The 26,597-nt window shown below is 44.1% G+C and overlaps 1 protein-coding gene across 2 annotated transcripts in view; it reads left to right on the top strand.

Moving 5' to 3' along the window:
• The window catches only part of ankhb (ANKH inorganic pyrophosphate transport regulator b), a 180,247-nt gene that overhangs the window by 148,034 nt on the left and 5,616 nt on the right, over nucleotides 1-26,597 (top strand). For both annotated transcript variants that reach the window (XM_078539133.1, XM_078539132.1), the window contains exon 10: nucleotides 12,289-12,412. In XM_078539133.1, the coding sequence (XP_078395259.1) occupies nucleotides 12,289-12,412 (124 nt within the window). The remainder of the gene's footprint in view (nucleotides 1-12,288; nucleotides 12,413-26,597) is intronic.

Raw genomic sequence — 26,597 nt, 5'->3', positions numbered from 1 at the left:
CCAAGCTCCTCATACTGCCTATGCAGAACCTCCTTCCTCATCCTGCCTATAGCCGTTGCTACTTAACATGAACCACAATCACTGGATCCTTCCCTTCCCACTGCAAGTTCCTCTCTAGCTCTGAGCAAATGTCCCAAACCCTCACACTGGGCAGGCAACACAGCCATCTGGACTCTCACACTCCTTGCTACAGAGAACAGTGTCAATCCCCCTCACTATACTGTCCCTACTACCCCTACATTCCTCTTCGCTCCCCCGCATTACAGTGGCTTCCTGTACCACAGTGCCATAGTCAGTCGGCTCATCCACCCTGCAGTTCCCACTCCAATCCAAACAAGCTGAGTGAACCACAAACCTGTTGGACAATTGCAGAGGCTGACACTCCTGCACCCTCTGGGTCCCCTTACCTGCCTCACTCGCAGTCACAGCCTCTTGTCCCTGGCCACCTTCCAAATCAGAAGACCCTATTCTAAGGTTTGTGACCACCTTCTGGTTCAAAGAGCCCAGGTAACTATCCCCCTCCCTGATGGCTGTCTTTATAATTTAGGATGCAATTTGCTGTAGCCCCAACTTTGGAATCTGTGCTGTAATGAAAATGAAGCAGTCCAGTACCTCTAGAGATATGGATTATTAGCTCGAGGTTTTATCTTTTCTCCCATTAGTAATCAAACAGCCACTATTTCTTTCCTGATAATAGCAAGCTGAGCTCAACCATATAGGAAAGCATTTTTGGCACTGTTGGCTTGGGCAGATTTTCCCTGGCCACTGAAGGTCTGTTTCTAGAAGACAAAAGCCATGATTATGCCTTCACTGTAAAACAAATTGTAGGTGCACAGTTATTTTCGGTTGCCATCTGTACACTGGAATCAGCTTGTAAGATAATTCCAAAGTACCAGCTGCCAAGCATCCAATCCGCAACTAATTCTGGAGTATCAGCAGCCAAGATGAACAAAACAACTTCTGTTTGAACTGCTTCTGTACAATACAGATATAGTGTAAGAGTTTCTGATTGTGCCGGTTGAAACATAATATGATGTTAAAACTCAAGTTTTGTCTGATAACATTCCTGTGAAGCACCTTGGGACATTATTACTACATTAAAGGTGCTATATAAATGTAAGCTCTTATTGTTAGGCCCCTCCTGAGCCATCCGCCCTGTTACAGCCCCCATTTCCACTCACTTAAGCCTAAGAGATGCAGACTTGAACGTTTATGGCAGACAACTGGTTTATCTTTTCATTGCCAGATCTGGTGGGACTACATAAAGCACCAAGCCCAGATCATCCTGGAATGGAAAGCTAGCTTCTCTGCTCCACCACAAACCATCTTAAACTCCTTTCCGTTGCCTCCTCCATCCTTATCTCCAGTAACAAGTACAAGGAACTCATAGACATCTTTATGATAAAGATTGAGACCATCAACTGAGTGACCTCTGCTGTTTTCTTCCTTTACTCTAGCCCACCAAGCCAAACATCCCTATTCCAGCACTGAACTTGCATCTTTCTCTAGTTTCCCTCTTGTCTCTCCTCGTGCTCTGTCCAAACTCAACTATCCATAAGAGCCACTTCCTGCTCCAGCATTCCTTTTGCTACCAAACTACTGATCTTCTAACTTCTCTTTCTGGCCCTTACATTGGCTGATATTGTTAATGGTTCCCTCTCCTCAAATCCTATCTCCTTTCTCTTCAGATCCGCGTTTGACCTCTCCAGTTTTGCAAGCAATTACCTCCATCTCAACTCCTTTTCTTCTCCAAAATCCTTGAACACGTTGTTGCATCGCAAATCTGTGCTCATCTTTCCTGGACCTTCATTTTTGAACCTCTCTAATCAGCTTCTGACCCACCACAGTTTCTGCTCCTTCACAGCAATGAAGTGGCCTTCATCAAAGTTACAATTAGCATTCTACATGACTGTGACAGTGGTAAAGTATCCCTCCTGATCCTTCTTGACTTGTCTGCAGCATTTAACGTTATTGACCTCTGCCATTGTCCAGCCGGATGGGAATACCCTCCCCTGGTTCCATTCTTGTCTATCTAGCTGTAGTCAAAGAATAGCCTGAAATAGCTTCTCTTCTCTCTCTTGCACCATTACCTATGGAATCCCACAAGGATCTATCCTTGGCCCCACCTATTTCTCATCTACATACTGCCTCTCGTAACATCGTCTGAAAGTACAGCATCAGGTTCTACATGTACACTAGTGACACCCAGTTCTACCTCACCAGCATCTCTCTCAACCCCTCCAGTGCATCTGATCTGTCATGCTGCTTGCATTGGATGAGCAGAAATGTTCTCCTATAAAATATTTGGAAAACTAAAGCCGTTGTCTTTAGTCCTTGTCCAAAATTCCATTCGCTAGCCACTGACTCTACCCCCTAGCCACTGTCTGAAGCTGAAACAGGTGATTCATAACCTTGGTATCCTATTTGATCCTGAAATGAGCCTCCAATCCATATCCTTTCCATCACCCAGATCACATTGTAACATGACCTCACCGCAACCCTGCATCAGCTTATCTGCTGTTTTTCTTTATTCTTTCATGGGATGCCAGGTGTCGTTGGCTAGGCCAGCATTTGTTGCCCATCCCTCATTGCTCTTGAGAAGGTGGTGGTAAGTCATCTTCTTGAACTGTTGAAGTCCATGTGATATAGGTGAACCCATAGTGTTGTTAGGAAGGGGATTCCAGAATTTTGACCTAGCAACAGTGAACGAACACAATATATTTCCAAGTCAGGATGGTGAGTGGCTCGGAGGGGAACTTCCAGGTGCTGGTGTTCCCATGCATCTGCTGCCCTTGTCCTTTTAGACAGTAGAGGTCATGGGTTTGGAAGGTGCTGTCGACAGAGCCTTGGTGAGTTTCTGCAGTGCATCCGGTACATGGTACACACTATTGCCACTGTGCATCAGTGGTGGTGGGAGTGAATGTTTAAGTTGGCAGATGGATGCCAATCAAGCGGGCTGCTTGGTCGTGGATGATGTCAAGCCTCTTGAGTGTTGTTGGAGCTGTACTCATCTAGACAAGTGGAGAATATTCCACTTTCCCGACTTGTGCCTTGCAGATGATGGATAAGCTTTGGGGAGACAGGTGAGCTACTTGCCTCAGAATTTCCAGCCCCTGACCACCAGCTGTAGCCACAGTATTTATATGGCTAGTCTAGTTCAGTTTCTAGTCAATGGTAACCCCAAGAATGTTGATAATGGGGGATTCAGTGATGGTAATGCCATTGAATGTCGAGGGAGATGGTTAGATTCGCTCTTGTTGGAGATGGCCATTGCCTGGCATTTGTGTCACGAATGATACTTTTTAAAATTCATTTACAGGACATGGGCATTACTGGCTAGGCCATTTATTTGCCCATCCCTATTTGCCCTTGAGAAGGTGGTGAGTTGCCTTCTGGAACTGTTGCAGTCCATGTGACGTAAGGAGGGAGTTACAGGATTTTGACCCAGCGACAGTGAAAGAATGGTGATAAGTTTCCAAGTCAGGATGGTGAATGGCTTGGGGGGGCAGTTTCCAGGTAGTGTTGTTCCCATGTAACTGCTGCATATGTCCTTCTAGATGGTAACGGTCGTGGGTTTGGAAGGTGCTGCCTAAGGTGGTGAAATTCTGCAATGCATCTTGTAGATGGTATACACTGCTGCCGCTGTTCGTCAGTAGTGGAGGGTGCAAATGTTTGCGGAAGGGGTGCCAGTCAAGCCGGCTGCTTTGTCCTGGATGGTGTGAAGCTTCTTAAGTGTTGTTGGAGCCACACTCATTCAAGCAAGTGGAGAGTATTCCACCACACTCCTGAATCGTGACTTGTAGATGGTAGACAGGCTTTAGGGAGTCAGGAGGTGAGTTACTCACCACAGTATTCCTAGCCTCAGACCTGCTTTTATAGGCACAGTATTTATATGGCTAGTCCAGTTCAGCTTTTGGTCAATGGTAACCCCCAGGATGTTGATGGTGGGAGATTCAGTAATGGTAATGCCATTGAATGTCAAAGGGCAATGGTTAGATTCACTAAGCAGGTTACTGCTGTGTGAGTGATGTGCAGATGATCAAGTGTAGACTGATGGGGTGGTAATCGGCTGGATTTGAATGGTCCTGTTTTTTGTAGACAGGACATATCTGGGTAATTTTCCACAATGTCTGGTAGATGCCAGTGTTGTAGCTGTACTGGAAAAGCTTGGCTTGTGACACAGCTAGTTCTGGAGCTTACGTCTTCAGTACTACTGCCTGAATGTTGTCAGAGCTCATAGTCTTTTCAATATCCAGCACCTTCAGCCATTTCTTGATGTCACATGGAGTGAATCAAATTGGCTGAAGACTGGCATCTGTGATGCAGGGGTCCTCAGGAGATGAATCATGACCTGGCATTTCTGGCTGAAGATGATTGCAAATGTTGAAACCCTGATCCATGCCCTTTTCACCATGAAACTCGACTATTAAATGCCCCCCTGGCTGGCCTCCCATCTTGTACACTCCACTAGCTGGACCTCACCCAAAATTCTGTTGCTGGTATCCTAATGTGCACCAAGTCTGTTCACCAATCACACCAGTGCTCACCGACCTACAATGCTCCAGGTCTGGCAATGCCTCAACTTAAAAATTCTCATCTTTGTTTTTAAATCCCTCCATGGCTTTGCCTTTCCTTCTAATAAAATATCCCTCGAATTCCTTCCAGCCTACAATCCTCTGAAATCTCTGCTCCTCCAATTCTGGTCTCTTCCACATCTCCACTCTACCTTTTGGTGTTATGCTTTCCACTGCCTAAGATCTAAGCTCTGGAATTTCCTCCTGAAACCTCTCTGACCCTCTCTCTTTCTCTGGCTCTCTCCGCTTCTTTCTGCCTCTCTCTGGCACTTTCTCTCGGTCTCTCTCCGGCGCTCTCTCTCCACCTCTCTCTGGTGCACTCTGCCTCTCTCCGCCTCTCTCTGGCGCTCTCCACCTTGCCTCCTTTGCAACCTTTCTTAAAACTTGTCCCTTTCACTAAACGTTTGGTAACATGCTTCAATATCTCCATTGGTGACTTGGTCTTGTTATGTTTGATCATTTAATTTGAAAACGCTCCTGTGAGCACATTGGGAAGATTTTCTATATTAAAGCTGTTTTTTTAATGCAAACTATTGTTGAACTTTGAATTTCAGGATTTTGACATCAGATGTGTCCACTCTCAGCCAGTCACAGGTTTGTGGGGATGGGGAGCAGTGGTGGCTGGTGCTGGAGGGTACGTTTAAAAGCAGTGCAATTATTCAACAAAGCTTAGGGCTGTGCTGCAAACGTGTTTTTCCTTATGTGTGCCTTCCCCTTGAAATCTTCAAATCCTGCAGCAGCTTGGCCGTTCCTCCCCTTCAGTGGGTAGGCTCCACGTCAGTGGCTTTCTGATCAACTCATTTAATTAGGAATATAACATAAGAAATGGAAGTAGGAGAAGGCCATTTGGCCCCTCGAGCCTGCTGCGCCATTCAATAAGACCATAGCTGATCTTATTGTGGCCTTAACTTCACTTTCTTGCCTGGCCACCATAACCCTTGACTCACTTATGGATCAAAAATCTGTCTAAATCAACCTTAAATATATTCAATAACCCAGCCTCCACTGCTCTCTGGGGTATAGAACTCCAAAATTCTAACCCTCTGCAAAGAAATTCCTCCTCATCTATCTTAAATGGGAAATCCCTTATTTTGAAATTTGTAGTTCCAAATCTCCTGATGAGGGGAAACACCCTCTCAGCATTTACTCTGTCAAGCCCCCTCAGAATCTTATATGCTTCAATAAGATCACCTCTTGTTCTTCTAAACTCCAATGAGTACAGGCCCAACTTGTTCAAACTTCCTTCATAAAACAAACCCCTTCATCCCATGAATCAACCGAGTGAAACTTCTCTGAACTGCCGCCAATGCAAGTATATCCCTCCTTAAATAAGGAGACCAAGAGTGTGCACAGTACTCTGGGTTTGGTCTCACCAACAGACTTCCCTTTTTTTACTCCATTATCCTTGCAATAAAGGTCAACATTTGCCTTCCTAATTACTTGCTGCATGCTAACGTTTTGTGATTCAAGTACAAAAACACCCAGATCCGTTTACTGCAGCATTCTGCAGTCTCCCTCCATTTAAATAATATTCCACTTTTCTATTCTTCCCACCAAAGTGGACAACCTCTCAAATATTTTCACTAAGTTGACCCAGAAGCTATGGTGGGATGACCCACTACACAAGACAGATGGGAATTGTGTTTTCCCCTACTTTCAATTGGATTTCTCCTGTTTGTTGAATGAACCCATGTTCACTAGGATCTGAGTTGGAATTGCGCATACTTTCAAGATATTTGCAGTTACCTGATTGAAAGGCCCTTCTACCAGTCCTAAGAGTTAACAGAAAGGAGAGTGTCACCAGGTCACCTAGAATCATTGGTGTTAACATTCCTAGGGCAGGAAGTGAGTAAATTAGGGAAAGAAAAATGTTTCATGTACAAGGACAGCAGTCTTCATCAATGTCTGTCTCTGTGAGAAGATTTATTGAATTGGTCTAAGATGTCTGCCTCCAGAGGTAGCATCATGGCATAGTCACATGACTATGGAAAGCCAGATGTGGCAATCAGACTGGTTACATTTCAAAACCCAAACATCTCCCTTTTCACATCAAACAAAAGATACAAACATCCCCCTTTTCTCAACGAACAAAAGACACCTTTGCATGCAAGATTCTGTGTGACTGTGAGTCACCCAAGTTACCCACTATATACCCACTGTTCTCATGCATTAACCACTGTTTGTTCTATTAGTCAGTCACTGCACATGCATTGCACACGTAGGGTGGAATTTTCCATACCCGCTGGCTTCGGGCGTCATGGTGGCTATACACACAGCAGACAATATGGTGGGAAGCCCAAATATCGGTTTCATGCCGTTGTGAAACCAGCTTCCAAACGTCCACTCTGCCTGTCAATGGTAGGCCATGATTCCTGCTGCCACACATCGGGAACCTCATTGTAACACATCTGCACATCATTATAAGGCTAGCCCGCCGGACTCATACCCCCATGCTGGATCATCCAAAGCCGAATGTGTTTTACAACCTGGTGAGCTGCACTTGGCTTGGAACTTTGAGCTTTGTTTGGCTACTTGGCTTCGGGCAGCACTCGCAGTCATCAACGCCAGGCTTCACAGGCAGCACCACATCACTTTTAGGTGGCTCATGGGCAAGTGTCTACCTACCAGACCAACCGTAAGACGGGGGTAGCTTTTCAACAGCTGCAGTACTAGGGCTTGCTTAGGGATGGGGGAAACATGGCCTTGGTCAAGGGAAGTGGCTGCAGGGCGATGGCTGTACTGGGGAAGGGGGTATCCCAGGGTGTGTGTGGAGGACATGTTGATCGGTGCAAGTGGCCTCAAGATGGTGAGGGCTGAGGAGGTAGTCTGCAGAGGAGATGAGGCCAGATGGAGATGTGAAGGTGTACGTGAGAGAGTGAGTGGTGATGTCCCTTGAACTGACAGTGAGCGAGATGCCAATGAATCTGCGATGGGCTTGTGAGTGTGTGAGCTTAGAGTGATGAGATGGTTGCCTTACCCTGGCAGCACAGGTGAGATGATTCATCCTTTTTCTGCACTGGATGGCCAACCTCTTCTGTGCAGCATTGGCACTGACCACCACTGCCACCGCCTCCCAAGCTGGAGTGGTGAGATTGGTGGACCTCTTGCAGCCAGAGCGGGGGTGGAGGACCACAGCAGGCCTCCGAACGGTGTTCCAGTGACGTGTCACTGAACTCTTCTTGGCTTTCAGGTCCATGTCTTCACTGGAGCAGTCCTGGCCTGCAAGCATTGAGAATTGTGTGGGCAGCTGCAGTTTAGATTTGGCACCCAAAGTGAGGAAACGGCAAGGTAATGGCATGGCGGGCAATTCAGTGGCTGCCTGCCAGTGAGATGGCATGTTTCCTGTGGCTGCATAATTAATGAGGTGCAATTGGGGTGATACGATGTGAAAAGCCGCCATTGCAGCTGACGAGTAAACTGTTGTTTTTCTTGCCTGCTACTTAGTGCAGATCTGGGATGATTCCACCCATAGTCTTGAAAATTGTGCAGGTCTCTTAATGGTGCTCATGCGCATTGACATTGGCTGTTTGTCTGGGTGATGTTTTTTATCCAGAGTGTCTTTCCCATGGCCCTTGTTGCCTTGGTTACTGTTGTCCTGCCTTTGGGGTTGTTGGGGACACGTGGACCTCTGGTATTGATGGTAGTTCTGTAATCATTACAGCTAGTGAGATCCCTGCTCCCTGACCAGCCATTTGCAGTGAAGGAACAGCTTCACTCCCAAGTTTACATGTGGGCTGGCTCCTGCTGAGAGTGTCAAGGGTTTGTCCCCTGACTGCCTCCTCATGTTTTTCCATGGCAACATATCGATTCTTCAAGGAGTCTTTCAAGGTCGCAACTTCTTTGTGTGCCTTTTCCGCCTGTCGTTTTGCCTGGCTGTACCTCTGGTTGAGTTTTTTCAACTCCCGCTTTGAATTGCCAACTGTGGAATTGTGGGTCCTTCTTTCCTCTTGGTACTTTAGTGTTGACTCTGAAATTTGTTCAGATCCTGCGCAACTAGGTTCATTGAAAGCTTCAGTTTATCATGCGTTTTCAACGGTATATACTCAGCTGGAATTTTGCCCTTCAAATCTTTCAGTTCAGCTCTGATGTGTACATTTTCCTGTAGAACTGCTTCATTTATCTTCTGCTCGTACATTTCCTTGCACTGACGTGGTCAGCAACCATTTTGTGATTTACTTACATATTGTCCCTCTTGCTCTGGAATCTTTTGCTTCCGTTTCTCAGTTGGCACGTTTAGGGTTATCAGTCCAAGCTTTAGACTTGCTTCAGCTGAGATGAGTGGCCGTTGCATCCCACCTACGATCTGGAACTCCAGGTCTTCCTTCTTGCCATTGCATTGGGTTGTCAGAGTAATTTGTCCTCTTGGTATGAGTACCATGTCATCATATAGCCTCAACCTTACTTTTCAAGGGTTTCATTTTCAGATCACCATGTTGAGCCACTGCATACAGATCTGTGACGGTCATTATGTTGCATGACGCATCAGTATCTATTTAGCATTTCTTGTTCGCTTGATACTCTCCCTCTGCAGTCATCATGGTAACAATCACAAACCATTTGTCTCCTATCATCTTGGCTGAACCAACCCGTTGTAACACGTATAGTTCTTCATCAGACTTGTCTGCTGATATCTCTCTTGTGACCATCTATATAGGCTTGTTTTGCTTCTTTATAGCCAAACACTTTTGTGTGAAATGATTCTGCTTCTTGCAGTTGAAGCACCTCTTTCCTCATGCTGGACAATCCTTCTTTCCCTGCGCATGCTGTTCTCTGCAGTATTTGCATCTTGCCCTGTGTCTGCGATTGTTCCATTCTTTTGGCTTGGACTGTCTCCCAGCATAATGTATCTCCTGGTCTGCTCTGCCATACATAAGATCTAGCTGACGTTTCATAACTTCTGCATTTTGACACATGTCTAATGTTTTCTTTAGTGTCAGTTTCTCAAGTCTCAGTAGACTTGCTCTTACTGAAGGGTCTCTCATGCCTAAGACTAATATGTCTTTAATCAAATCATCTTTTAGCTGTCTGAATTCACATGATCCTGCCAGTTCCATTATTGCAGTCATGTACTGTTCAATGGTCTCATTTTCACCCTGAATTCTAGAATTGAATACATATATTGTCCATATGTAACATTCACTCGGGGTTCAAAATGTGCATTCAAGGTATTCAAAATCTCTACCATGTTTTCTTTATTCATCTGTTAGATTTAGAGTCATATACACTTTGTAATGGTCCTTCCCCAGCAGTGTTAAAAGTGTGGCTACTCTTATCATTTCAGGCTTGTTAATTAAGTCTGTTGAAATCTCAGTTTTGCCATTGTAGTGGAAAAACTGCCAGTTTTTCCACGCGTCGCTATTCATTTCGACTGGAGATGGAAATGGAAAATTTATCACAGCCATTTTTACTCACTCTAATTTAATTGCAGCCTTTTTTTGCATTCTTTTTGTCCTTTGTGTCTGCTTTTCTATTGTCCTTTTGCAGCAGCTGTCTGCAGCTTTGAACTTTTCCGTATGGCTTTCTTATCTGTGTCTTCTCTGTAACGAGTTTTGTACTAGTTTACAGCTTTATTCTTTGTCCTTTTTTTTCAGCAGCTGTTTTTTGCAGATTTGAGCCCTATGTTCCTGGGTTCTCGTTGTCTTCTTTGCATAATTTCCAGGGTTGAAAACTTTATTTGTTCTTCACTTCCTGAAACCATGTTTCATGTATAAGGACAGCAGTCTTCATCAGTGTCTGTCTCTGTCAAAGGCTTTATTGAACTGGTCCAAGATGCCTGCCTCCAGAGGCAGCCTCATAGTGTAGTCACATGACTACAGAAAGCCAGATGTGACTGGTTACATTTCAAAACTCAAACAAAAAACAAATAAATAAGATGAAAGTTTGTCAAAAGCTGGCAGCAATGATTTTTTCATTATAAAATATGATTGGAAAGAGATTTTAAAGAGCCTGCCTTCTCTTCTCCTCTCCAGAAAAAGTTTGTGTGCCATGGACGCCATGCTCTGTTACCTCATGCGGATGGCTGTTTTTTTTTAAGATTAGAAAGAGAAACTTGACAGCTATTTAATTATAGAAGGCATTAAAACTGGGCTCAGTCTTGGCCTTGCTTGACTTCCATGTGTAGGTGTTATTTTGCTCCTTTCCCAAGGGTTGTTTGATAACATATACTTCAACTAATTTAGTACAAACTTACAATCAAATTCTGCTTTGTATAATTCAGTGCTACCCTGGGTGGGGTGATGTATTTACTAGATAGTAAAAGTTTTATATATTTTGTAACAAAGATATCTATATTGTAAACATAATGAGGCATATTTTAATCTTCTTTGGGTGTAAAGGATTGCCTGGGCACAGTACATCAAGATAAAATGAATGAGGTGGATGACACATGTGGAATGGGACACACATCATTTTCTATCCATTTAACTTTGTCATGATACAGTAGGTAGCCTCTGTGGATTGCCTGTTATATGCTCTGAGTACTGTAGTATAGTATACAAAATCAGCAATAGTACCTAGCTTACAAATTTAACTTATTAAGGAGGATCGCTGTTAGTGGAAAATCAGGCATTAACTTCAATAAATTGCCACTTAATGATCACACTCTTGAGCAATTTTATGAATTTGTATTCCTAGTACAGAGCATCACCCATCTGCACTCCTTTTTCTCCTTTCTTTCCTTCTTACTCCCGCCACTTCCATTCAGAACCAAAACTGTGTGAAGGCTTCGTTACCCGACTGACATTACTCTGGTTCATTGACCTCCCTTGACCTCGGATATTCCAGTAGGATCATGAGCAGAGCTCAGCAAGATTTTTGTCCACCCAATGTAAAGCATCAGGCCTGGGAATTTTCAGATCTTTAACATTATAATTCACACACACAGTTGGATTTAGTGGAGGTGACACAGGCCCTGCTTTACCTCGTTTAGAGAAACCCCACTGAATTAAGTGCCAACCTGGTACTTGACAGGCCAGCGTCAGGCCTTCCCTAGGATCAAGGACCCCAGGAGTGGAAGTCCCGCCTGCCTAGAGCTGCTGGCCAATCAGAGGCTGGTAACCCTATTGAATGGCAGCACCACTGGGGAAGTGGTGGCTATTGCTGGTATGACAGAGGTTTGGGGATGGGGGTGGGCAGTAAGGGCAGGGGCTCTCAGGAAGCACCCCCCCCATATCCAATACTGGCTCCCTCGATCAGGCAGTGAGTGCCTTTAAGCGAGGGACCCCACCCCATGGGAACCTGCAAGCAACGCCACATAGGTTTGTTTATCATGCTCCACGCATGGGAAACACCTGGGTTAGTACCAGCAGCTGTGAGAAGAGGCCTTTAAGTGGGCATTAATTGCCCATTTAAGGGTCTCAATTGGCAGCAGGGCAGGAAGGCTGTCCATTGGCCTTCCCACCATGGACTTAATCAGAATGTAGGTGAGAAGGTGGCAGGGTCTCCATCTGCCACCCTCTCACCACCAAACCTGCCACCCAGGAGGGCATTAAATTCTGTGCAACATATTTGAAAAGGACAATGAAGATCACTATGTTTGGATTTTGACACATACTCAAAAGAAAAATGTCTATTTTGAATACAACTGCCTGCATGGTCCAAATCTCTAACGATGATGTAGAAATAGATCATTTTTGGCTGGACAAGATCTGTACACAACTTGTTAAAAAATGAGGAGTACAAGTATTTGTCATTAATCACTTACTCTTTCTTACAGTTACAATTCGAGCGCATCTGACGGGCTGGTTGATGACTTTGAAGAAGACTTTTGTTCTGGCACCCAGTTCCGTGCTGAGGATAGTGCTTCTCATTACAAGTCTGATCGTTCTCCCTTATATGGGGTTAGTATCAGTCATGACTGTGTTTAGAATGTAATTCTTGGGTGGCGTTGACTTTGTGCAGAATGGGATATTTTCTGCTTTGCACCAAGTGCCTAGTGTATTAGTTTCACCCCTAGTTGTCAGCCATGGCTCAGTTGTTAGCACTCTTGCCTCTGAATCAGCGGGTTGTGTCTTCAAGGCCCACTCCAGAACTTCCCCAGCCCACAAGTGCAGTACCGAAGGAGTGCTGCATTTTCAGAAGTGGCACTAGATGAAAGGTTAAACTGAGCAATCTGGCCCCTTGGGGACATAAAAGATCCTGTGGCACTATTTCAAAGAAGGGCAGTGGAGAGTCTCTGGTGCCCTGGTCAAAACTTATCCCTCAACCAATATCACTAAAACAGGTCTGATATTATCACGTTGCTGTTTGCAGGACCTTGTGTGTGAGACCTAGCTGTGCACAAATTGGCTGCCACATTTCCTACATATAACAGCGATTTCCAAAAGTACTTCATTGGCTGTAAAGAGCTTTAGGATGTCCTGAGGTTGTCAAAAAGCACTACATAGATGCAAATTTTTCTTTTAATGAAGGCCACATTTAACACCATCTCTCCTGTTCATTGTGCCTGACAGAGCTGAGTTTACTGTATATTCAGAGAGATTCATGCACTGAATCACTAAATGAGAGTTTCGAGTACTTTCCATTTAAATCTGTCCAAATTTACTTTCAAATTTGTAATTTTCCCTCTTACAGATTGCTTCTCACAAGTTAACTTCTTTGCAGCAGGTTGTAAACTTCCCTTCTACTGAAACTAATGTTAATACCCTTCCCTAGTCAATACCCCTCCTTAGTTGAAAGGTTTTCTTTGACGCAATTCATCAAATCAACAGTTCAATTATGAGGCACCACATTATAATGGTAAACCTTAGCTTTTTGGTTGAATTCAAGCCCACAACTGAGCCGTGAAACTGTCTTGGTAAATGTCTTCCAATTGAACTGTCTGAGTCTTTCTCATCAGGCCAGAGCTGCTGACCAAAGTAAGAGCAGCAAACCATCTAGTCAGTGTGAACATTATTTTAGATTAATCAGCAGGCAGCTGTATGAATGTAACTCATACATTCACTATGACAAAACTATCAATTGGGTGATGGGAGATACATTCACTATTACACTAGTTATTGGAATGAAATAAAGTCAGAAGGCGCAAGATCAAAATCTGCATTTTAAATAAACTTTTCTCACTACAAGCATTGCCAGTGGTCAAACAGAATTGTGGAATGTTTCCAAGGCCTAGCCTAAATTTGATACTATTTTGTGTAAAATTATATAACATTTAATTAGTTGCTTTGCTGTAGTAGCAAAGGAAAAGACCTATCAAGATCAGATTGTCCAATTGCTGACTCACCACAGGTGCAGATCAGGGAAATCCCAGATACACTGCTTGTAATTTTGAGACCTTTGCTCACAGCAACAAAGGTGCCTGGTCACTAATAGGGACTTGGGAAAATCTTTAACCAGTTACCTTTGGAGTCGCTAAACAATAATGTGTTACAAACAGGTGGCAGCTGGCCAAAATGCTTTTAAATGCAGTTTTTTCTAAGATTTATAAAGGTATTTATGGTTATATTGTACTTTGTGGAAAGTTCGTGTGCACCAATACAATTTCCTGATCACAAACTTTAAAGGGGTAAAGTACACCTGGAACAATTTAATGATAGCAGTCTATTTAATGATAGAGACCTAGCAGTCTCTGCAAATTGTTTTGGTGTCGGAGTTGGTCTTTACATTTTGGCATATGTTATGCTCTCCTTGCCAGTTTGTCCACCTCCCCAAATTACCAATTCTTTCAGAATGCTGTAGCCCTACTCTCATCACCCGCTGACTCCCTCTGCCTTTTTGAATTGATCTTATTCTTGTTGCTGTTAGTTTCAAAGCTCACAACCCCTTCCTTCAATCGGACATCGCTGCCATACGTTTGCTGTTTCTCCCGAACCTTCTACCCATTCAGTTGTTACATTCCTACCCTCTGCAACTCTCTCTCTAAATCCCTCCACCTATCTCTCTGCTTTTAAAGGCCCCTTTAGAAAAATACATTGGACAGAAACTGCTGAGGGGTGGCAATCACCATCAGATTGTCGCTCCACTCCTATTTTTTTAATTTGCACCAGTGCTTTATATTTCTCACCCGGATGTCCGAACCGGGCCTCCTCAGAGATGTGGAGCATACCTGTCCTGGGAGACCTATGTAGGGCAGGATCATCGGGAGAAGTCAACCCATGGCCCCTTTATACAGCACTAGCTGCTGTATTGTGGTAAGTCTTCATTCACGAACACAGTGAAAAACTTTGGGACATTTAAGTAGCTTTTCACTGTGTTAGTGAATGAGTGTGTGAGGTAAGTGGGTAGGGTGGTAGGGTGGCGAGTGGGTAAGGTGCCAGATGGCAGGGCGCACAGGGTGATAGGGTGGTGAGGTCGAGCTGGGCGAAGCATTGGGTGGGTGTTGGAAGGTCAGAGGCGAATTGGAGGGTCAGGGGATGGGTTAGTCAAGTCGGGTTGGGGTGGGAGTCGGAAGGTTGGAAAGTGCTGGGGACTCATGGGGGTAGTCAGGTGGGGTTGGGGGTGTCAAGTCGGAGGGTCAAGGGGGTAGTCAGGTTGAGGGGGGAGTCAGAGGAAGTTGGGTGGGGGGGTGTCGGGGTATAGTCAGGGGGTCAGCGTGCAGTTCAGGGGAGGGTCACGGGATTGGAGGATCAGATGGGAGTCAGGAGGTTTAGCGTGAGTGACTATGTATAATTACCCAGGAGTTAGAACTGTTTTTTTTCTGTCTAACATTTCCTGGGTAACTTTCCAGGTAAGTGAGTTGGAACTGTGTGAAGCTCCAACCCTAACTCAGATTTGGAGGCTTTTTTAGAGGGCTCTTGAGGCAGGGGAATTGCCTATTGGAAGTTCAAACTTCCCAGGCAATCCCCGTGTAGTCGGCATATCGAGACATCCGAGGGCTCCTACAGTGCATCTTGTTGGGGTAAGTCCAGGGTACGACCATCCAGAGATCGGAAGTTCTGGACCATTTTCTTGGGCCAGATTTTCAGTCCTTTAAATTTCTGTTTTCCTTCCTTTCTCCTTCTTGACAGCTGATTATTCATTTTCACCATGAAGTGCTTTATCTGTGTATAAGGAGTCCTATAGAAAGCTGTCGTAGTGCATGGTACATTATGGTAGTGAGTGAGCTGTGCTGAATGGCTTGTGTTGTGGACATCCTAGGAGAATAATTCTTTGAATGGCAAATGCACTTCCTGAGATGGGAGGAAGTCAACAAGCCGTCAAAGCCCAATTCTCCAACACACTGTAAAGAGATTTTCTTGGCTGTGTGCAGCAACTACAAGAAAATCAAGTGGGATGGAATGTTCTGTCAGAAAAGAGTATGTCTGAATTTCTATTCATTTAAATTAATGGATAAAAGCTCTGGGTGGCTGGCCAGCCCCCCTTGATGTGTGTGTTCCAGTCAGCCTGACTGACTCTGTTCTCTCTACTCACTGCACTTAATCACATAACCAGAAAAATCTCTCTGAAAAACCAAGACTTCATAAAATCATAGAATGGGCACATTATAGACAGAGGCCATTCAGCTTGTTGTGCCTATGCTGGTTCTCTGCAAGAGCAACTCGGCTAATCACTTCTCTGCCTCTTCCCCATGGCCCTGCAATTTTCTTCTCTACAGATAATTATCCATTACCCTTTTTAAAGCCATAATTGAATCTACCCGCACCAAGCTCTCAAGACATTGTATTCCAGGTCCTAACTGCTTGCTGCATAAAAAGGTTGTTCCCAGTGTTGGCTTTGTTTAGAATCATAGAGTTATACAGCACAGAAACAGGCCTTTCAGCCCATCATGTCCGTGTCGGCCATCAAGCACCTATCTATTCTAATCCCATTTTCCAGGACTTGGACCGTAGCCCTGTGTGCTATGGTGTTTCAAGTGCTCATTTAAATACTTCTTAGTTCTTTTGCCAATCACCTTAAACCTGTATCCTCTGGTTCTCAACCTTCTGCCAATGGAAATAGTTTCTCCACCTACTTTGTCCAGACCCCTAATGATTTTATGCACCTCTATTAAATCTCCCTCAACCTTCTCTAAGAAGAACCACCCCAGAGCTCCAATTAATCCATATAACTGAAGGCCCTCATACCTGCGTAATATGGTGTAAATCTTTTCTGCACCCTCTCAAAAGCCTTCATACCATTCCTAAAGTGTGGTGCCCAGAATTGGACAAAATATTCCAGTTGAGGTCGAAACAGTGGGCTGGATGTAGTCATTGTGGCTGGGATCATGCTGATGAGCCCAAATCATAATGAGGGGAGTGCAACCCCACTTCAAAGGTCATTAAATCCCAGGACTACATATTGTCAGTGGCAGCTAATTAATTGCTAATTAATCCCTATTAAGCACAGGCACCTGCCTCCAAGAGCTGTCAGGCAATTGGCGGGCCGGGAGCTCAACAGCCTCAACGTGCCACTGGGAATGGTGGCCACTGCTGGGGTTGCAACTGAAAGAACAGGATGCCATGGATGGACCTCCCCCACACAATCAGATGTGGGGCCTAGGGTTTCTGGGGCCTGTCAGGTGCTCCCCAGGAAGGGTAGTTAGGTTTGGCAAGGACAGGGAGTGCTGTGAACGTGGGCCCAACATCACCACCAGGGAGCCCCTCGGTGGGCCAAAGACTGCCAAATAGGAAGGCCCCATCCCCACCCAAGCCCACCAAGGGCCCGCCAGGATTTACTGGATGGTTTCCCCATGTGATGGAAGTCCTGATAAATGGCAACGTGAAGATGCCCTTAAAAAGTGGTCACTTAAGTGGCTCAATTGGGCTCTGGGCAGGAAGGTCACCCACCACCTTCTATGCCCCTGTCAAGGTGGCATGGGGGCAGGAAGAAGACAGGCACTAGACCACACCCCAACTTCTTAAGCCATTTAGAGCCCATTGCCCCACCCCAACCCCCAAACCCCCCTCCTGGCCTCCCAACCTGTCCCCAGAGGACTGGTAAAATCCAGCCAAGTGTTTTATAAAGGTTTCACCATTACTTCCTTGCTTTTGGACCCTCATGCCTCTTTATAAGGTCCAGGGCCTGAACTTTTCAGATGGCAGGGTCTCCCTTCCCGTCATCTGAAGAGTTGGCGGAGAACAAACTACCAGCCCATTGCCTGCTCCGTAGCCATGTCACGCTCGAATGAGCATGAAGTGGCTGTAGGCAGGACATCTGTCCCTCACTCGGGTGGAATCCCACCTTAGAGAGCTGTCGGCCAATCTGATTGAGAATTGAGAATTAATGACACAACTGTTGAACAGATATTTTGTATCTGTCTTCACGGTAGAAGGCACAAGTAAAATCCCAGAAATACTTGTAAATCAAAAGGTGAAAGGGAGGGTGGAACCTAACATCTATCATGGGGAAAATGCTAGAATTTATTATTAAGGAGGTGGACTTCAGAAATCTTTTTATCACCACCATCAACATCCCTTTGTCCTTTTGTCTATGACATCTTTGGCAATCTCTTCTTTGCCTCCACCTATCACTGGCCCTCTATCCAGCTCCACCTGTCCCACCCCCCTCAGCCAGTTTATATTTCACCTCATTTCTATTTTTCCTCAGTTCTGATAAAGAGTCATATGGACTCGAAACATTATCTGTGTTCCTCTCCGCAGATGCTGTCAGACCTGCTGAGTTTTTCTAGCTATTTTTGTTTTTGTTTCAGATTTCCAGCATGTGCAGTATTTTGCTTTTTTTTACTTCAAAAATCTTAATGCAATCAGGCATAGTCAACATGGTTTTATGAAAGTTTTTAGAAGAATGAGAGGTGATCTTATTGAAACATATAAGATTCTGAGAGACCTTAACAGAGTGGATGCTGAGAGGATGTTTTCCCTTGTGGGAGAGACCAGAACTAGGGGACACAGAAGGAGTCTCATTTTAAGACACAGATGAGAATTTTTTTCTGAGTGTCATGAATCTATTGAACTCTCTTCCCCAGAGAGCAGCAGAGGCAGGGCCATTGAATATTTTTAAGACAGAGGCAGATAGATTCTTGAGTAGTAAAGGAGTCAAAAGGTACAGGGGGTAGGCAGGAATGTGGCATTGAGGCCACAATCAGATCAGCCATGACCTTATTGAATGGAGGGACAGGCATGAGGGGCCAAATAGCCAATCTCACCTGATTCGTATGTTAGTATGTAGGCAAATCATATTTGACTAATTTATTCAAGTTCTTTGAGGGAGTAACAAGCAATGTGGATAAAAGACATTTGTTAAGATGCCACATCAAAGATTACTACACAAAATAAGAGTTCTTAGGTTATCCCCTACACTATTAGCATGGATAGAGGATTGGTTAGCTAACAAGAAAGGTTGGAGTTTAGAAAAATGAGAGGTGATCTTATTGAAACATGTAAGACCCTGAAGAGACATGACAAGGTGGATGCTGAGCAGATGTTTTCCCTTAAGGGAGAGACTAGAACTAAGGGACACAGTTTAAAAATAAAGCGTCGCCCATTTAAGATGGAGATGAGCAGATTTTTTTTTTCTCTGAGGGGTCATGAGTCTGTGGAATTCTCATTGAATATTTTTAAGGCTGAATTAGATTCCTGATTAACAAGCGAGTCAAAGGTTATAAGGGATAGACAGGGAAGTAGAGTTGAGGCCACAATCCGATCAGCCATGATCTTATCAAATGGCAGAGCAGGCTCAAGGGGCCAAATGGCCTTCTTCTGCTCCTAATTTGTATGTTTGTATATTCATATGTATGTATCCTCTCTGAAGCCTTCACATCCTTCCAAGGGTGTTGTGCCCAGAATTGAACACAATATTCCAGCTGGGCTAGAAGGAAATCTCCTGGCTTTTCTACCCTATGACTCTACTTATGAAGACAAGGATCTCATATGCTTTATTAATTACTTTGTTAACTTCAACGGTTTGTGCACAAACACCCCAACTGTCTTTGTTCTTGCATCCTTTTTAAAATTGTACCACTCTTCTTGTATTGTCTCTCCTCATTAGTCCTACCAAAATGTATAGCCCTCACACTTTTCTGCATTTATTTCATCTACCATATGCCTACCCATTCCACTAGCATGTCTACATCCTCTTGAAGTCAGTTGCTGTGCTGTTTACTACAGCTCAAGTATTTTTGTCATCTCTGTTTTGAACTGTACCCCCAATTCCAAGTCATTAAGAGGATATTGAGCAGCTGAGGGAATGGGTGGACAAATGGCAGATTAAATTTAATGCAGAGAAGTATGATGTGATTCATTTGGTAAGAAGAACAAGGAGAAGTGACATAGTTTAAAGGGCACAATTCGATAGGGGATGCAAGAGAACTAGTACCAGGAGTATATGTGCGCAAATCATTGAAGGTGGCAGGGCAGGTTGAGAAGGGAGTTAATAAAGCATACAGGATCCTGGGTTTTATAAATAGAGGCATAGAGTACAAAAGCAAGAAAGTCCTGATGGTACACACTGCTGCTACTGTGCATCAGTAGTGGAGGGAGTGAATGCTTGTGGATGTGGTGCCAATCAAGCAGACTGCTTTGTCCTGGATGGTGTCCAGCTTCTTCAGTGTTGTAGGAGCTGCACTCATCCAGGCAACTGGGGAATATTCCATCACATTCCTGACTTGTGCCTTGTAGATGGTGGACAAACTTTGGGGAGTCGGGAGGTGAGTTACTCGTCGCACGATTCCTAGACTCTGACCTGCTCTTGTAGCCACAGCATTTCTATGACTAGCCCAGTTCAGTTTCTGGTCATTGGTAACTCCCAGGATGTTGATAGTGGGAGATTCAGTGATGGTAATGCCATTGAACATCGAGGGGCGATGGTTGGATTCTCTCTTGTTGGAGATATTCATTGCCTGACACTTGTGTGACGCGAATGTTACTTGCCACTTGTCAGCCCAAGCCTGGATATTGTCCAGGTCTTGCTGCATTTGGACATGGACTGCTCTAGTATCTGAGGAGTCGCGAATGGTGCTGAACATTGTGCAATCACCAGCAAACATCCTCACTTCTGACCTTATGATAGAAGGAAAGTCATTGATGAAGCAGCTGAAGATGGTTGGACCTAGGACACTAACGTGAGGAACTCCTGCAGTGATGTCCTGGAGCTGAGATGACTGACCTCCAACAACCACAACCATCTTCCTTTGTGCTAGGTATGACCCCAACTAGTGGACAGTTTCCCCCTGATTCCCATTGACTCCAGTTTTGCTAGTACTCCTTGATGCCACACTTGGTCAAATGCTGCCTTGATGTCAAGGGCAGTCACCCTCACCTTACCTCGGGAGTTCAGCTCTTTTGTCCATGTTTGAACTAAGGCTGTAATGAGGTCAGGAGCTGAGTGGCCCTGGCGGAACCCAAACTGGGCATCAGTGAGCAGGTTATTACTAAGCAAGTGACACTTGATAACACTGTTGATGACCCCTTCCATTACTTTACTAATGATCGAGAGTAGACTGATGGGGTGGTAATTGGCCAGGTTGGATTTGTCCTGCTTTTTGTGTACAGGACATACCTGGGCAATTTTCCACATAGCCAGGTAGATGCCAGTGTTGTAGCTGTACTGGAACAGCTCAGATAGGGGTGCGGCAAGTTCAGGAGCACAAGTCTTCAGTACTATTGCCGGAATATTGTCAGGGCCCACAGCCTTTGCAGTATTCAGTGCCTTCAGTCGTTTCTTGATATCAAGGGGAGTGAATCGAATTGGCTGAAGACTGGCATCTGAGATGCTGGGGACCTCAGGAGGAGGCCAAGATGGATCGTCCACTCAGCACTTCTGGCTGAAGATCATTGCGAATGCTTCAGCCTTATCTTTGGCATTGCTGTGCTGGACTCCTCCATCATTAAGGATGGAGATATTGTGGTGCCTCCTCGTCCAGTGAGTTGTTTAATTGTCCACCACCATTCATGACTGGATGTGGCAAGACAGCAGAGCTTAGACCTGATCCGTTGGCTGTGGAATCGCTTAGCTCTGTCTATCACTTGCTGCTTATACTGTTTGGCACGCAAGTAGTCCTGTTCTATAGCTTCACCAAGTTGACAACTCATTTTTAGGTATGCCTGGTGCTGCTCCTGGCATGCCCTCCTGCACTCTTCATTGAACCAGGGTTGATCCCCTGGCTTGATGGTAATGGTAGAGTGGGGGATATGCTGGGCCATGAGGTTACAGATTGTGTTCAAGTACAATTCTTCTGCTGCTGATGGCCCACAGAGGCTCATGGATGCCCAGTCTTGAGTTGCTAGATCTGTTCACAATCTATCCCATTTAGCACGGTGGAAGTGCCACACAACAGGATGGAGGGTATCCTCAATGTGAAGGCAAGACTTCGTCTCCACAATGTGCGGTGGTCACTCTTGCCGACACTGCCATGGACAGATGTATCTGTGGCAGGCAGGTTGGTGAGGATGAGGTCAAGTATGTTTTTCCCTCTTGTTGGTTCCCTCACCACCAGGCCCAGTCTAGCAGCTATGTCCTTTAGTACTCAGCCAGCTCGGTCAGTAGTGGCGGGATTTGACCCCGGGTCCCCAGGGCATTACCCTGGGTCTTTGGATCATGAGTCCAGCGACAACACTCTATTAACACCACTATGCCATCGCCTCCCCCAATGTAGTGATGAGAAATGACGAAGGCAAGAAGTCACTTGTGGGAGTGGTGTACAAACCCCCTGACAGTAACCAAACAGTAGGACAGGGTAAAAAGGTAGAAATAATGAGAGCTTGTCAGAAAGGTACTGTGATAATCATGGGGGATTTTAATCTACATATAGACTGGAAAAATCAGATGGGCAAAGGTACCCTAGATGAGGAATTCATAGAATGTTTTCAGGGTAATTTCTTAGAACAGCATATTCTGGAGCCAACCAAAGAGCAAGCTTTACTAGAACTGGTATTGTGCAACAAGGTAGGATTAATTAATGACCGTATAGTAAGTACACCCCTAGGTAGCAGCGATCATAATATGATTGAGTTTTACATTCAATTTGAGGAAGAGAAGAGTGGGACTAAGACCAGTATTTTAAACTTAAATGAGGGCATGAAAGCAGAGCTAGTTAAAGTTAACTGGCAAATTGGGTTATGTGATAGGTCCATAGAGATGCAGTGGTGGACATTTAAGGGGATATTTCAGAATACACAGAATAGATACATTCCAATGAGAGAAAAATTCCAAGGGGAGGACCCACCATCCATGGTTAACTGAAAAAAAATAAACATTGTACCAAACTTAAAGAAAAAGCATATATAATTGTACAAAGATGGGTGCCAGGTCAGGAGATTGGACAGAATATAAAAATCAGAAAAGAATGACTAAAAGACTAATAATGAAGGGAAAATTGGAGTACGAGATAAAGCTAGCTAGAACTATAACAACAGATAGTAAGAGTTTCTATAGATATTTTAAAAAGAAGAGAGTTAACAAATTGAGTGTTGGTCCTATAGAAAGTGAGTCTGGGAACTAATAATAGAAAATAAGGAGATGGCAGATGAATTGAATAGTTATTTTGCATCGGTCTTCACTATAGTGGATACAAGTAATATCCCAGAAATAGCTGTAAATCAGGAAATGGAAGAGAGGGGTAGTCCAAGAAAATTACAATCACAACAGAAGTGGTACTGACCAAATTGCTGGAGCCTTGGAGCTGCTGTCTGACCTGGGTCCTGATGGACTTCACCCTAAGGTCTTAAAAGAAGTCGCTAGGGGGATAGTTGATGCGTTGATTTTAATTTTCTAAAATTCCTTAGATTCGGAGAAGGCTCCATTAGATTGGAAAAGGTTCCATTAGATTGGTTTACTGGACTACCTGGAATGGACAGGTTGCCTGAGGAAAAGCTACACAGGCTAGGCTTGTATCCACTGGAGTTCAGAAGAGTAGGAGGTGACTTGATTGAAACATGTAAGATTCTGAGGGCTCTTGACAAGATGGATGTGAAGAGGATGTTTCCTCTTGTGGGAGAATCTAGAACTAGGGGTCCCTGTTTAAAAATCAAGGGTCTCCCTTTTAAGACAGATATGAGGAGAATTTTTTCTCTTGGGGGGTCATGTGTCTTTGGAACTCTTCCTTAAGGCAGAGATGATAGATTCTTGATAACGGAATAAAAGGTTACTGGAGTAGGCGAGAATGTGGAGTTGAGGTTACAATCAGATCAGCCATGATCTTATTAAATGGCGGAGCAGGTTTGAGGGGCTGAGTGGCCTACTCCTGCACCTAATCCATATGTTTGAAGGTAAGAACCGGGGACACTTATTTACAGTGATTGGCAAAAGAAGTAATGGTAACATGAGGAAAATCTTTCTTACATACTGAATGGTTAGCATCTGGAATGCACTGCCTCAATGTGGTGGTGGCAGTTTCAATAGAGGCATTCAAAAGAGAATTGGCTAATTATCTGAAGAGAAAAAAAATTGCAGAGTTACAGGGAATAAGCTGGGGAGTGGGATTAGATCAGTTATTCTTGCAAAGAGCCAACACAGACTTGATGAGCAGAATGGCCTCTTTCTATGCTGTAACCATTGTATGATTGTATGAGTTTATGAGGAATGTATATTAAAAACAGCTATGATACAGTACTGCACCATGTGGAACTCCCCTCAATACCGCCTTTCACCACGAAAGTTTTTCTATCTCTTAGTCAATTCCATACTGCCCTTTTTATTCCATGGTCTGCAATCTTGCTAACAAGCCAAACATATGATACCTATCAACATCTTTTGAAAGTCTGTAGGCTGGATTTCCGTGTTGGGCTTGGAAAATGCGACTCAGGCCATTTCCCGAGTTCGGAAACCCGAGCCTGTCTGCCCATACTTGCCATATTTTCTCCTGGAAACGTGGGCGGGTAGGATTTGGGTTCTCCAAATCCTCAGGCAGTATCTCAGGAGCGTGTGGGCTGGCTAGCAGTTCACTGGGAAATTGGCTCAGCTCTTCAACATAGTTCTTAAGTCCCCTAATCCTCACTCCTTCATCTCCCCATGCCCCCAACACCCAACATGCTCCCTCATATTACCAGGCCACTCCATACCCCTTCCATGACCACTCGTACTCCCATACCTCCTCCATGCCCCCTCATATCCCCATGCCACTTTATGCTCCATCATATCCCCACCATGCCTCCCACCGTATCCACCGTAGCTGTTCACCAAGTATCCACTATGAGCAGACCTGAGGATGTCATTGAAATGGACATTAAAAAATAATAAACTTCTAACAATCTATTAGAGATGAAACATTCAAAAGACTTTCCATACTAAAAAAACTCTCCTCCATAAATCCCATTCAAAAAATGTAAATCCCCTCAAGTCTTCAATAGTTATAAAAACAAATAATTATCCACTTACAACATCAAAAACAGGCGATCCTTTAAATAACCTCTTAAAACTGTCAATCAAAATGTTAAACAGCCCACTGCTGAAATAAGTGGTTCTGGACCTTTTGAAACTGAGCCAAGATAGCCCCAGCTATCAAAACCAGCTCTGGAAACTGTCAACAGTGTAGCCCATTAAAGCTGAAACACCAGGTGGCTTTGTTAAAGTTGCAAATGGTGTTAATTTCCATTTCAAAACAGATTGCCTGTCAATCAATGATGTGTAGCAGGTGCTTAACTTTTTTAGCTGTTCAATAGCAGGACCATTTTTTTCCAAGCTAAAGAGCACTGGACATTTAAATCTCAGTCCAGCACATTTAGAAAAGTACTGTAATGCATGTCATCACTTACACAGTGGGGGTTAATGTAATGGTAACCAACCTTTGCAGGGCAGAATCCTGTGATCAATCATTGCATTAAAAACACATCTAATTTACAATACAGCATCTAATAGTGACATTTGAAGGTGTCAAAACATTTAATACTTACCTGTCAAAATGTTCCAGACTCCTCAGCAGGCTTCTACCAGTAGTCATGAACGTTCAAACCTGGTGGGGTTTTTTAGGGTTTCCAAAACCCTTGCTAGCACATGAGGAAGGACATTTAAATTTCCTATGGTCCTCACAATAGGGACCCTGACAACAGACAAGGTACGTGCAGGTCTCACATTTAAGGTCTTATTGATCCACAAAAAAACCCACAAAATCAGGAAGGCACTGCAAGTTGGAATTTGCAGTCAAAGCTCCTAAATTTTTTTACCTCCCAACCCCATTCCTGCCTCCATCGGTGGATGGAAATCCAACCCTATATGCACAATATCAACTGCACTGCCATCACCTACCCTGTATTGCTCAATTGAGTTAGTCAAACACATTTTTGCTGGCTCTCCTTTATTAGTCATACTTACCGTAGATGTCAATTTTCTCCCTAATTGTTGTTTCTTAAAGGTTTTCCACCCCAACGTTCAACTGACTGCCTCTAATCACCAGGATTATACTTCTCACCTTTTTTTGAACAAAGGGATTAACATGTGTAATCGCCCTATCCTGCAGCACTGCCCCTGTGCCTAAGGAGAATAGCAAGATCATGGCCAACACCTCCTCAATTTCTAGTCTTTCTTCCATCAGCAACGTAGGCTGCATCCCATCCAGAGCTTACCCACTTTAATTAGTGTCATCCGTACTAATATCTTCTCTTTAACTATTTTAATTTCATCTATTTGCCATAGCTTTAGCAAAGTCCTCATCCTTAATAAATGCTGATGCAAATTACTCGTTTAATACCTCAGTCATGCCAATAGAAATCCATTTTCATCCCTAATCAGGCTCACTGCTCCTCTGACAACCATTTTACTGTTAATATGTCTAAAGAAGACTTTTGGATTTCCTTTCTTGCATCTGCTCTGTACCCTTTTATATTCACCCTGATGCTCCATTTTACTATCAATTTGATATCTGTCATATGCCCCTTTTTCCTGCTTCAACTTACTCCTCTAAAATCCATTTAAAATGAAAAGATTACAGCAGAGAAAGTTTAATGTAATCACTCACGTGATAATGGTGTCCACCAGTAATTTCTATTCATTTTAATTCACAGTGTATTGATCACTAGCCAAAAAAACTATACCAGGTCTGCTTTGCTTTGAAATGTCCTCTGAAATTTCTTTGAAACATTCAGCAGAAAATAACATAGAAGATCAACGGATCATTGATAATAATCACTGATCGTCAAGTTAATAAACTGAATTATATTTGGATTTTGCGATGTTTTAGATAATTTTGCACCTTGTAGCTGGCGATAAAACTTA

Source organism: Cetorhinus maximus, chromosome 3 (genome assembly GCF_964194155.1).
Source record: "Cetorhinus maximus chromosome 3, sCetMax3.hap1.1, whole genome shotgun sequence".
In the NCBI taxonomy this organism is placed as follows: domain Eukaryota; kingdom Metazoa; phylum Chordata; class Chondrichthyes; order Lamniformes; family Cetorhinidae; genus Cetorhinus; species Cetorhinus maximus.
Note: the sequence above shows the minus strand (reverse complement) of the source record. Positions and strands in the feature narration are given on the sequence as shown.